General features: G+C 26.2%; 2 protein-coding genes across 2 annotated transcripts; one reads left to right on the forward strand and one right to left on the reverse strand.

Annotated features, from left to right (window-relative positions):
* Positions 1-507: 507 nt before the first annotated feature.
* On the reverse strand, positions 508-6,343 carry LOC113548750 (protein SPT2 homolog). Its single transcript, XM_026949794.1, has 7 exons — positions 6,178-6,343; positions 5,985-6,114; positions 5,027-5,306; positions 3,833-3,987; positions 1,151-2,823; positions 995-1,080; positions 508-768 (listed from the first exon to the last, which is right to left on the reverse strand). The coding sequence occupies exons 2-7, from the start codon at positions 6,039-6,041 to the stop codon at positions 701-703; spliced, it is 2,319 nt and encodes a 772-aa protein (XP_026805595.1). The 5' UTR covers positions 6,042-6,114; positions 6,178-6,343; the 3' UTR covers positions 508-700.
* A 221-nt stretch (positions 6,344-6,564) lies between these two features.
* LOC113548751 (rRNA methyltransferase 3, mitochondrial) lies at positions 6,565-8,813 on the forward strand. Its single transcript, XM_026949795.1, has 4 exons — positions 6,565-7,114; positions 7,364-7,626; positions 7,696-7,848; positions 8,322-8,813. Exons 1-4 carry the CDS (start codon positions 6,882-6,884, stop codon positions 8,801-8,803), a joined length of 1,131 nt encoding a protein of 376 aa, XP_026805596.1. The 5' UTR covers positions 6,565-6,881; the 3' UTR covers positions 8,804-8,813.
* The last annotated feature ends 4,286 nt before the right edge of the window (positions 8,814-13,099 follow it).

Below are 13,099 nucleotides of genomic sequence, written 5' to 3' on the forward strand. Positions count from 1 at the left end.
TTTAAACTTGAATATTTTCGGCTAAAATGCTATCCCTCAAATCAAATTATTATTTTATTGCAATATTTAAAATTAAAATAGTTAATAATATTATTACGTTTTCATAGAGAAAAAATAACCAAAATTGGACAACAGGTTAATTAATTTATGCAAATATTCAGAAATTAATCAATACACATAGTATAAAATAATTGATTATTATTTATTAGTTGATTACCATAGTACTCATAATCTCAAATTTTCAAACAATAATTTAATTAAGTATTACTCAAATATTGGAAAAAATAATGATAATCATAAAAAGATAAATAAAACAATATTATATTTAGAGGGTATAGGTATGGGGTCTAAATAAAATAATAATTTTACAAAATCAAAAGAAAATGATGAGCGTTTTGAGTATATAATAATGAGACAATAAAAAATGTATGTAAAATATACAAAAAGCAAATTAAGTTTAAATTTAATACCAATTATTATTAAGAAAAGCAAAATACCAAATATTGGCTAATAAATACATTTTTTGTAAGTAATTTTGTTGTAGCTTAAGCAAAATAATTTGAATGAATAACAAGATACACTATATTCATAATTATACCAAAAATATGTCTTTGTAAAAGTTAGTAAACCTTAAAAAAACAAGATTATACAAATTAAGGTAACAAAAATATACATATCAAAATTACAAATGATTCCAAAATTAAAGTTTTTTTCTTCTTTTCATCATTTGTTTTTCTCTTCGGATATCTGCTAAATCTTCCAAAAGCCCTAAAAGAAAAAAATACAAAATTTATGAAAAAAATCAAAATATATTATATTAATTATACAGCTAATTAGATTATTTTAAGATAATTATAAATGTAAATAATAGCAATTTATATCAGCAGGATTTCTACATTTCTATGACTACAAAGTAAAAAAATATGGTTATTTTGGTGAAGGTTTAATAAAGACATATGTATAGATTTTATTCAAAACATAAAATATGCCTTACCAGCTCTAGTACTTTTATACTCTTCTTTTTGAAGAGTTCGGTAATCAGATTCCATGCATTCATCATCTTCATCCATTCCTCTATATCTAAAAATGTAAAAATAAAATATTAATTACAACATACTTAAAAAGCTACTTATTAGATAAATAATTTTACTTTGATTTGTCATATTTGAAAATTTCTGAAATAACTTTGGAATAATCAGCATCATCTTCAGGTCCATCGTCAATAAAATCATCCAATTCAGAATCATACTCATCTGAATCTGATTCAATGACTTGACGTTTGTTGCGCATCGGCATATGCTGATCATTTCGCCTTCTCATATCAGGAGGTGGAAATTGTTTAGGGACCATATCTCTAGGTGGGAACTGCTTAGGTACCATGTCTCTGGGTGGAAACTGCTTAGGTTTCATATCTCTGGGAGGAAATTGTTTGGATGCCATTTCCTTAGGTGGTGGTTGTCTAGGTTTAATATTATTACCAGTCTGTAACTTTTTAGATTTATCTACTGGCATTGGGACATATCTATCATTTGAACTGGTAGGTTTTGATTTCACGCTTTGAGATGACATTGGTCTAGGACTATATTTTTCAGTAGAATTCTTAACTGCACTAGGTATATACTGTTCTGTGGAAGATGAGCTTTTTACCTTGGGCACATATCTTTCTGGTTGTACAGTACTTTTAACTTTCGATGAATATTTCTCATCCGTTGAGAATTTTGGTTTAGGCACATATCTTTCAATGAGTGTTGGTTTTGAGGAATTTTTATCAGAAGGTATTAAACTTTTAGGTTTTGGAGAATATTTATCAGATGGTGGGCTTCTTGATTTAGGCATATATCTTTCAGTAGGAGTTGACTTTGATATATATTTATTCGAAGGCATTACACTTTTGGGTTTTTGAGAATACTTCTCAGATGGCGGACTTCTAGATTTAGGCACATATTTATCAGCAGCGGTTGGTTTTGAAACATATTTATCAGATGCCATTGAACTCTTGGGTTTTGGTGAATACTTGTCAGATGATGAACTTCTAGATTGAGATACATATCTATCATTGTTTGTGATACCTCTAGGTTTTGGCGAAAAATTATTTTCAATAGAATTTTTAGTTTTGGGTATATATTGATCATTGATTGATCTTGGTTTTGGTGAATAACGTTCATCGTTAGAACTATACCTCTTTTCGTTCAACATATTTTGTTCTAATGAACTTTTAGATGTGGTTTTATTCCCATTCGAGTTCATTCGTGAACTTTCAGAATTATTTAATGGCCTAGGTACATATTTATCATTTTTACTATTATTATTTAGCTCTTTACTGATTTTTAAATCTTTAGACCAAACAGAAGCATTCTTTTTCAGTTTATCTTCTGCTTGCAAATCCACTTTTGAAGAAGAAGCAGAGGATTTTTGAATTCTTTCAGTTGGTTTAATTTCTTTGGGTTTATCAGTAATAGGTAAGCACTTGCCTTGTCGCCGAGCTTGTCTTATTTCTTCAATTCTCTTTTCTTCTAAATATTTTTGTCTTTCTTTCTTAGTCATCATAGGTAAAGGTTCTTCCTTTTTAGGTTTTTCAATAATTATAGGTTCAAATTGTTTTTTTTCAGCAATTTTAAGTAATTCTTGAAAATTTAATGGCGGAGGTTGTGCTGGTCGTTTTTTAATTTTCTCTGTATTACTATCAGATTTGGATTTTTTTTGCTGTGGTTCAACACTTTCTTGATAATCTTCACCATTCTCTACGTCCTTAGGTTTTCTTTTTCTTTTATGTGGCAGTAATTGATCTTCTTCTTCTTTCAACAACGCTGCTCTAACACGATCCTAAAAAAAACATTAAATAATCATTATTTCTTAAAAAACTATAAAAAAATAATTTAAAACGGTTCATGTTTTGAATATGTTTTTAAAAATATATTTTAATAGTGGAGGAAATACAAATAAAAATTATATGCATTTATAATTATTGAACAATTTAGTTATATAAAATCTCTAATTATAAAACTTATAACTGTAAATTTATAATGGCACAGTAATGCTAAATTTGACAATTTATATCAAGGGCTGCCAAATGGTCGATCGCGGATAATTTCAAAGTCAATCATGTTAGAATTTATTTTAGTAATAAGTAATTAGTTTATAATACTTGTTGTATGTTTATATAAAGTTTATGCAAGTATGTTTCTTAGTAATTATAGTTATTCAATAATAAAAAAATTTTCTATGGAAATTGATCCTCAAAGGTAAAGTATATTTTAGTAGATTGTGACCAAAAAAAATTTCACAACTCCTGATTTATAGGATATATTTAAGTATTATGGTATACTCCAATATGATTAACCTTATATTTTATTTTAATACTTATTATTAAGTTATTATATACTTATGAATAAATGATAAATTAAAAATTGCCAAGTACAAAATTGTGATAAAAAACTATTTTACTTATTTCAAATTGTTAAATGTATGTCAGCATAACATTTGTTTACCACCAGGTAATAATTTCAATTTGCAAAAATATTTGATATACCAAAATAAATTAATACAAAAGTCCAAAGCTGAATAATCAGAACTAAAAAAAAAATTTGACATGTAGAAACTTTAAGATAGTGAGGTTTTGTTGTATTAGATAAAAATGAAACACCAATTAAACTATGATAATAGTTATTACATCTTTTAAAAATGGAATTCTGGGTAAATTCCAAATTAATAAGATACAATTAATACAACAATATTAAAATAATCAATAAATTCTATAATAATTCAAAATATTGTTACGTTTTTAAAGCTTTATTCCCTATTGATTTTATTAATCTTAATCCAAATTACATACTTTAGTACCAGAAATGTCGTGACTTCTGTGATTAGCAGTTTTTACATTTCTTGTATCAGCTGGAGTATTCACATATTTGTTCATGATATTGTTATAGATGGCCATGGCATCTTTAGAAACATATCCATAGTCATCCTCGTCTGGTTGATTAAATCCTATAATTAATTAATTAATTAATAAAACATTAATTAAATATAAATATCTAATATGGAATACTAAAAATCTAATAATATTTAATACAAATCAAACTAACAATCTTCAAAGATATCTAATATTCATCCCAAATACTTTAATTTATCAATCTAAACTTAGTTAATTTTCAATATTTTTTAAATATTATAAAAATACAAAAATAATATTAATTTCAACGAGTTAAGACAAGTATAATATATACATTATACATATCCAAGCATTTGATAATAATTTACAAAAAGACTTCTTATGATTAATATGAGTTCAACCTTTACACAAATACAGTATATACTATACTTATAAATATATAATATAAAAAATAATTGAAATCAATGAATTAGTATGGAATAGTGTTAAATTATGTTAGTAAAGATGTATTGAAATATTTATATTCATTACAATTATTAATACAACATAGTATATAAGATACATTTGTTATATTCTATTCTTTATTTAGAATAAGAGCAAACCAGAAACTGAAATTTGAATATTGCCGAACCTCGCCACTGGCTGAAAATGGTAGTGAAGGCATATACACTAAATTATTCTAAACTGTTTTGACATATTTTTTACACTGCCGGATGTACTCTTATTCTAGGTAGAGCATAATATTTTATTTGATAAAATTGTGATTAAGATGTAATTTGTATTAACTTTAATAGGTAATTTATAAAATATTTTAAAAGATAACAAATTTACTTGTTCAAAAAAAAAACTTAAATTATCAAGCAGATTGTAAAAAATATTTATCAAATAAATAAAAAATTTTAAGATTTAAGTGTGAAGAGAGTACAAGACAGTGAAAATATATTATTATACAATACATGGAAAACAATAGTTCAAAGTTGTTATTGTTTTTATATTATTATTTTAATTATTACTACCAATACAAAAAAAAAATATGATTGTTATGTATATATATTTTAAATAAAAACACTATAAAAAAAAATATATATATTATTTTACAACAATAGTTATATAGTAAGTAGTTGATGTACTAACCAGCCATGGTAACAGATGTATTAACATCATCTTTAGCATCTTCGATAACTGATTTATTTGCTGACTTTGTTCGGTTTAACATAGACTGAACCCTTTTGAATGATTTTCTATCTTGACTACGCAACAATATCAATTCATCTTTTTTCTTCTGTTCTTCTATTTGTTTGAGTCTATCTTCTTCATCTTTTTTTGCTAAAAACCTCTTTATACTATCAGACAATTGCCTACTTTCTTTTGTTTCTTTTTTTGGTGGATCCAATGATGCTTTGAAATATTTAACCTAAACAAAATGAAATATTGGTATTATTATGAAGTAGCTATGTTTATAATGTAAATTTTAGTTTTTTCTAGTATTATGATAATAATACTCTTTCAATTGAAAATCATATTAAATACTATATAATCTTACTAATAATAGATTGAAATATTATGTACAATATTATAATAATTTATTTGATTTTTTGGGTTAAATTTATCTTAACTTTGTAATAAAATGGTATTTATAAGTCAGTAGAAAAGAAATATGTGTACTTCAACAGTATTATATTTTTCAACTGGAATAGATAAAAAATAATATATGTTGGATTACACTAGTTTACACACTATACCGGATACTACACCATATTTAACCATGGTTATAATAGGCTTATGGAAGTTACTATTAAGTAATTTGTATTTAATTAAAGGATGAGTTGTTGACTAGTTGAGCTCATCAAATCATATTTATGGACATAAAGTCGTAAATCTTGTTCAATATGGTAGCTAAAAGTTATAAAGGAATATATCCACGGAGGCATAATGTTATGTTATATTGTCTTGTGCTACTATAAATCTACACGGATGTGCAGTATTTTTTTAATTTAAATAACAAGTTAACAAGTTGTTTAATTGTAATAACTTGTAATTTATAAATAAAAAAAATTGTTTAACCCTAATTATTAGTTTTTGAATCACTTACTTCTTTGTCTCTTGTGTTGTTTTTTTGCGCCTGGTAGAGTAAAGTATGAAAATCCATTATCGCAACAAGTGAATGGCGGTGAAATTACATATAGTCAAAATTCCTTTTACTAGAATGAAATATCAAAATACTGAAAAATCATATTGAATATAATCGATGAAAAATTAGCGGCTGTTTAAATAAAATTTCAAACCAAAAAAAGTCGGTGGAATGAATAAAATTATTATTGCTGTATCGAAAAGAATCTAATTTTTTACTATTAATTTTTATTTAAGACTAGAACATGAATCACAAATGGTACGACGTCGACTGAGTCGACTGATATTAAAATTAAACCATTAAGGTTGTAGAAAGCTTGTTTGGAGTTATCACCTACTAGTCACCACCTCATAAATTTTACTAGTCGTGATACACTGATACGTCTTATCTCGTATACGCCACATGTCATGCTCAATCGTATAAGGTAAACATTGAAACAGCTGTAATAGCAACAGCTGCCCCCGACAATAAATGTGCACAATATTGTTATTTATTTTGTTGTGCTGATAACTATTATCATAAATCAATTCCGGTATGCTTCCACACGTTTTTACAGGTTATGATGTAAAATTTCAAAAATGTATACATATTTGGGACAGATTTCCGATAAATTTTGATTTTCCATATTTTAATATTTATTGTTTACTGATTTTACCAATCGCTGTCACCGCTGCAGACCGTTGTTATTGCTAATTTGTTCAAAACATACATAATATCATTGATTATAATATGTTTTTATTAGTAGTATTTATAATCAATGGTAATATGTAAGTAAGCGTCTGCAAATTCTATACCAAACTTACATTAGCTAACAAAATATCAAGAGATTATTTGAATCCTACTACGAATTGATTGAAAATGAAAGCAATCGGTAGTAGTTTTTCGGTTAATTTCCGACGAATATTGTGCAACAACTTAACCACACGTACATATGTGTCGGATACAAAGGGTTCAGATAAAAAACAATCAAACGATGATCTATTGAACAGCATTAAGCCTCATTCACGCAGTGGAGTATTGTCAGTTGTTGAAAAAGATGACAGCGGATTTCCTTCATATTTCATACTTAAAGAAACTAGTCCGTTACTGAGGTTGGTATCAAATTTGTTAGTACTAGCTACTCCATATTATAATAATTATTAAAAACTTGATTCATATGGCACATATTTTTAAAACTTAAAATCTCAATACTATTAAGTCTTAATTCCTAATTCACCTAAATTTAATATTTAGTACTGCTGCATAAAATGTGTCGTTTCTGAATTCACTAAGAACGATTTGCTTTGTATTCACTATAGTTAGGCTGTTGAATAGCTTTTAAAATTAATTTTTTGTTTCAGTCAAGCCATGATTAGCGTTAAAAATAAAAAAAAGCGTCATCAAAATAGCAGCATACTTTTAGAAGGCAAACGTCTGATACAAGATGCATTAAATGCTGGTGTGAAGCCTAAACAAATATTTTTCAGTCAGAAGAGAGTATTAGAAAACTTATGTTTACCTGAAGAACTACGAGATCTCCCAGTCACAAGTACAATATTTTATAAGACTCCTTATAAAATGATTCAATTATTTTCAGAGACTGAGACTTCCCAAGGAATAATGGGTACGGCAGAATAAGTGTATAATGTTTAACAATATTGAAACTTTAATAATTATGTTTTTAAATGTTTAGGTATCTTTGAATTTCCAATTATTGATCATAGAGCTAGAAAACAGTCATTTCCAATTACTGTAATCTGTGATAATATTCGTGAACCTGGCAATTTAGGTGCTGTGTTAAGAACTGTAACAGCTGTTGGAGCATCACAAATTATTTTAATGAAAGGTAAATAATAAATTCAAAAATTATTTTTACAAGTGGATTGTTACCATTATTTTTTGTCTCTTTTTCTCAAATGCTGCTTAAAAAAAACTACCCACTGTGTATATCTGTACGATAAATGTATACTCTATTCAAAATGAGATCGTGACTTGTTAGCGACCAGTTTTTGTTGATAACATCAATTTGTCGACTATCTGTATGCCTGCTGTGTAGTAAAGCCACACCCATGCGCACAAATTGGCCGCCGAGTCACAATTTCATTTTGAACAGTATAGTAGATTTATTAATATTATCATAAAAAACAGATGTTATATTTGAATTCAATGTGAATATATATGAAATAAACAAATCCCTCCTTAACTATGTTGCACATTATGTGAAAGGCTGAGACAACAATTATTGGTACCCAATATTTATAAGGTCACATTTTATATTTTTAATTATCTTTTAAAAATGAACATCATCTTGTTATTTAGGCTGTACTGATTTGTGGGGAGACAAAGTATTGAGAGCTGGTTGTGGTGCACATTTCAGAATGAAAATTATATCGGATGTCAGCTGGAGCAATTTGGAAAATATCAAAGGTCAAGTCTGTTTGGCGGATAACAACTTTGCAAACAATGTTGATTATTCAAATATTGATGAAGATACAAATGTAAATGTTTTTAGAAAATCAGCTCCAATTGAATTACCAATAGTTCCTTACTATGAAGTAGATTACTGTAAAACCACTCCTTTGATACTCATTATTGGAGGTGAGACACATGGGTTGAGTGATGAAGGATGTGAGTTTGCCAAATTACGAAAAGGTATCCGCATAAACATTCCACTTGAAAATGGAATAGAAAGCTTAAACTCTGCAACAGCTGTAGGTATATTATGTTTTGAAGCCAAAAAACAAATGTTAAATTTAGTAAGAAGTGAAGATGAAATTGATAAAATTGAACAAGCATATTAAAATTATATAGTTGTAGAATTTATATATTGTATAAAATAATTTTTTATGAGAATAAAATATTATAAATGTTTTAAATTTATATAGTCTATAAACAACTATGTTAAACGGTTACACAAATACTATTTTTTCAAATACCTGAACGACTGAGCCTGTAAAATAAGTGATATTTTATTTTTATTTTTTAACCATGGTTAATTATGTAAGTAAGACTTATTAACTACACGGTATTGCCTTTCAGTGACTACTAGATATATTCACGTTATAATATAATAGTGCCAGATATGGTAAGTATTGGCCCATCGAGCTCTAAAACTTTTAATTACCCATAACTTGTTAAAATGGGTTGGAACAAATAAATTTAATACATTAACTAACAAAATTTAATCTAGCCTAGCAGTTATTCTTGATAAACAGCTTGTTTTATACAGGCCTGTAAGAGAATAATTAACATTTACAATGAACATTGTAGAGTAATTAGAAATGGGCCAGATACTTAAGAAAAAGTAAGAACAATCTACAATTAAAATATTAGATATTATTTATACTAAATACTGTATTGAAGGTATAAAATATATTTTATCAAATTATGGGCAATAACACACTTAAAAATAGTATATATAGTTATAGTATATGTTATACTATAATATAGGTAATAAACTTAACAAACTAATACCTACTATAATTTATATTAAAAACCTGTAATACGATCAATAAATATATATCTTTTATTCTTTTATACATATTCATAAAAAATGTAAATATTTATTAATATTATTATTACAATATTACATCTTAAATATTATAAAGTGAAGATTGAAGACCATTTATCATAAATTCTGATAATGAAAACAATTATGTCTATATCAGTTATAGGGATTATACATAATATATTATGGGGCACTACATGTTATATAAAATATAAATTACTACTAGTTAAATAATTAATTTTACGAATACAATTTATTCGAAATATCGAAACCGAAGTTTTCCAATTCACCTCCCTGACCTACCACTATAAACAATTTAAAATGCGGAATAGGCATTACAGGACTGAATTTATTCGTCACGATATTTATATTTTATAGCATTGAGATTAGCATTTGCCTTTGGGTTAAAATGGTTGAATTAAATATATTTTAATTTATTTTTAATAATATATATATACATAAAAAAAAATATAACTGCATAGTTACTTACTTACATTTACCCAAGCACAGCACTAGAATTTTTTTTCAGAGGGGGGGGCAGAGTAGGCAAATACTTTTTTACACAAGCTAAGGTTTTTTCAACAATCAATAAGGTTATTTAAATAAAATATAAATATTTTCGTATCATATAACATAATATAGCTATTATTATACACACCGGTTGAGAAACACTGCTCTAAACAGATAATGTGTACAAACTTTTAAATAGTTAAAAATGTTTAATCACAGACCTTCAATAACTATATTAATAAAGATGAACAAAAATGATAATTTCATTATTACTTAAATATTACATACCTTTTTGAATGAATGATAAAGTTTTTTTTTACTTACATTTCATAAATATAAATTAAAATAATTGTGTTTAGCAATGAACAGATGAATATGTTTAGACTCAACAGTCAACTTTAACTTAATGATTTGGGATACCTTTTTGTTTGTTTATTTTTATCCAGTAATTAGTACTCAATAAAGGTAATAATAAATAAATAAAAAAATTTTTCTTAGTTTACAAATTTCAAAACATTTTTTATTGAAATTGTAGTTAATTGTTTCCTTATTAGACAATACTATAATTCATGATAAAAAGACCAAAAATGTCATTTGTTCAAACTTTATTAATTCAATTATAATTTATAATAAATTCAATTTATTCCTCAATTGATAATGTTTTATGATTTTATAATATCGTAAATATTTTTCAGTGGGGGGAGGTGCTAGCGAAGGGGCTGAACTGTTTTCCGGGGAGGGCTAGAGCCTTACCTTGGATAAAATACCAAATATGCCTGCATATTTTACCCTCATACATCTCCACATATTTGAATACATTGTACAAGTACTTTTTTATTATATAGATAAACCAATAACAAAATAGATATATCGCTGGGAAATGGAATGGTATGTAAAGTAGATTAACACAAACAATTTTTGCATACACACAAACACATAATAAAATAATATGATGACGGATTAAATACGAAAATAAGGGTAGACCGGTAGCGCTATCTGACGAGTAAAATAAGACTAATATAATAAAAATAAATTTATTGGATGAAAATATGAAATTGCAGTAATACAAAATCTTCAATTATACAAAGCAATAATTAATTTATGTAACAATAAAGTACATTAATAATAATAAATTATTGTTGATTATTCAACTACTATACATAAAAAGACAATGTCTCTGTACAAACGTATACTGTTTGTAGCTCATATAAATTATAACGCAATTTACCTGTTTTTCCCATGAAAAACGTTTATATGAATTATGAATAAATGGAGAAGACACAAACGTCAATATCGAATTGTCTATATGATCAGAAATGCTATACCTACAGAAACTCAAAAGGTAAGTACAGTTAAATTATTTAAATAATTAATAGTAAAACTATATTGTTAATGAGCTCTTTTGGAATAGGTAACATTTTGGTACCTATATAGTGATATTTCATGAATTGTGTAGGTACTGGTTTGTATGGTTGCAATATTGAAATGGAATAAACACTGAAATAAAAAATCAGATAATATAAATTAAAATACCTGATTCTGTACAAGTACATTTGATTGATATAATATCTAAAATCTAAATATTATAATGTCCACACCAACAATAATCATCTATGGCAAATTAAAATAGCCGGAAACTCGAAAACAAATTAACAATTTTTTAATAATTTTAATGGATAAAAAAGTCGACAGCCCTAAATACTTATATTATATTATATCCGTTTGGATTGTATTCACAAATCACAAAACGCAATATTTCAGATTCAAAGCTAGAAAGAAGACACGCTATAGTGTTCCCTTATAAGTTATAGGATCTTACCTACGGATTTCACCTTAAGAGTCAATATGTACATCGTACATGAGATCTGTTCATACTCTTTTGGAATGGGTGATTTATAAATTAAAATGTACACACGTTTCGTCTATACATATATATTTCTATTACTCACTACTAATTTAAATCATGGCCCTATTTCCAAACCCAAGCGATTTTCAATATTAATATTATCTGAATTAAGACCAAATTAACCGTAGCCCACGATTGTGTTTAATAAGACAAACACATTTTGGATACATTCTTACATTAGTATTTTATTATGTTATTATAATTTATAATTAGATAATTATTATTTATGTTAAAAAAAAAATATATATATTAAATACTTCAGTTTTATATTTATAATTTAGTAAGGACAAGTATACTAGTATACGATTCATGAACAATTATTATCCATTTATATTTAATTTTACCAATATTTCTTTTTGGAATACTTTATTTTATATTTTATACTTATATAATAATTCATTTTAAATTGTATATAAAATGTTATTATTAAAATTTAATTTATTTGATGGATACTTTAATTATTGTATTACAAATTAATTCTAGGGCGGATACAGTGGTCCTAAACTGAGGGCAATCTGTTAGTTATCAACTAAAAAAGGTTCATCATCTATTTCAAAAAAAAAACTTCGTTGGTTTTTTAAATAAAGAACATTAACTGTAATAGACACCATTTTACTGTACATTAATATGCTATATTTATTTAAAAAAACTTAATTAATCTTTATAAAATGTTAAAATAATAGGTATTTATTTAAAATTCAAAATTACTAAAAAAAAAACCATTTTTTTTTTAATATTTAACAAACTAGTATGATTATACATAATAATATTATGAATAAAATATTTTAAATTATAAAATTCATTTTCCTTTTATTTTTTGAAAAAACATCGATTATTTGGTCTATGTCAACTTGTTGATCTCGGTGACTAGTGTTATAGTAAAAAATGCAGTACTATTAGATAATAGTAATACTATAGAAGAATATAAGAGCATAACTTTGGAATTGCCCCTCATTGACTCCCCCCCCTTGTATCCGCTCTTGCAAATTATATCCATTACAAACCTTACTACGATTCAGCGCGGAGCGCTGAACTGGTGTAGGATTTGTAATTTCGGTTTAGCCCCGCCTACCGCGCTGAACTGTACTAGGGTTCGGAAATACGCCTACAGTAAATATGCAATAAGTGGAGTTTTTACACATGAGATCCTGGTACACGATGGTCACAAATTTA

This window comes from Rhopalosiphum maidis, chromosome 1 (genome assembly GCF_003676215.2).
Source record: "Rhopalosiphum maidis isolate BTI-1 chromosome 1, ASM367621v3, whole genome shotgun sequence".
Classification (NCBI taxonomy): Eukaryota; Metazoa; Arthropoda; class Insecta; order Hemiptera; family Aphididae; genus Rhopalosiphum; species Rhopalosiphum maidis.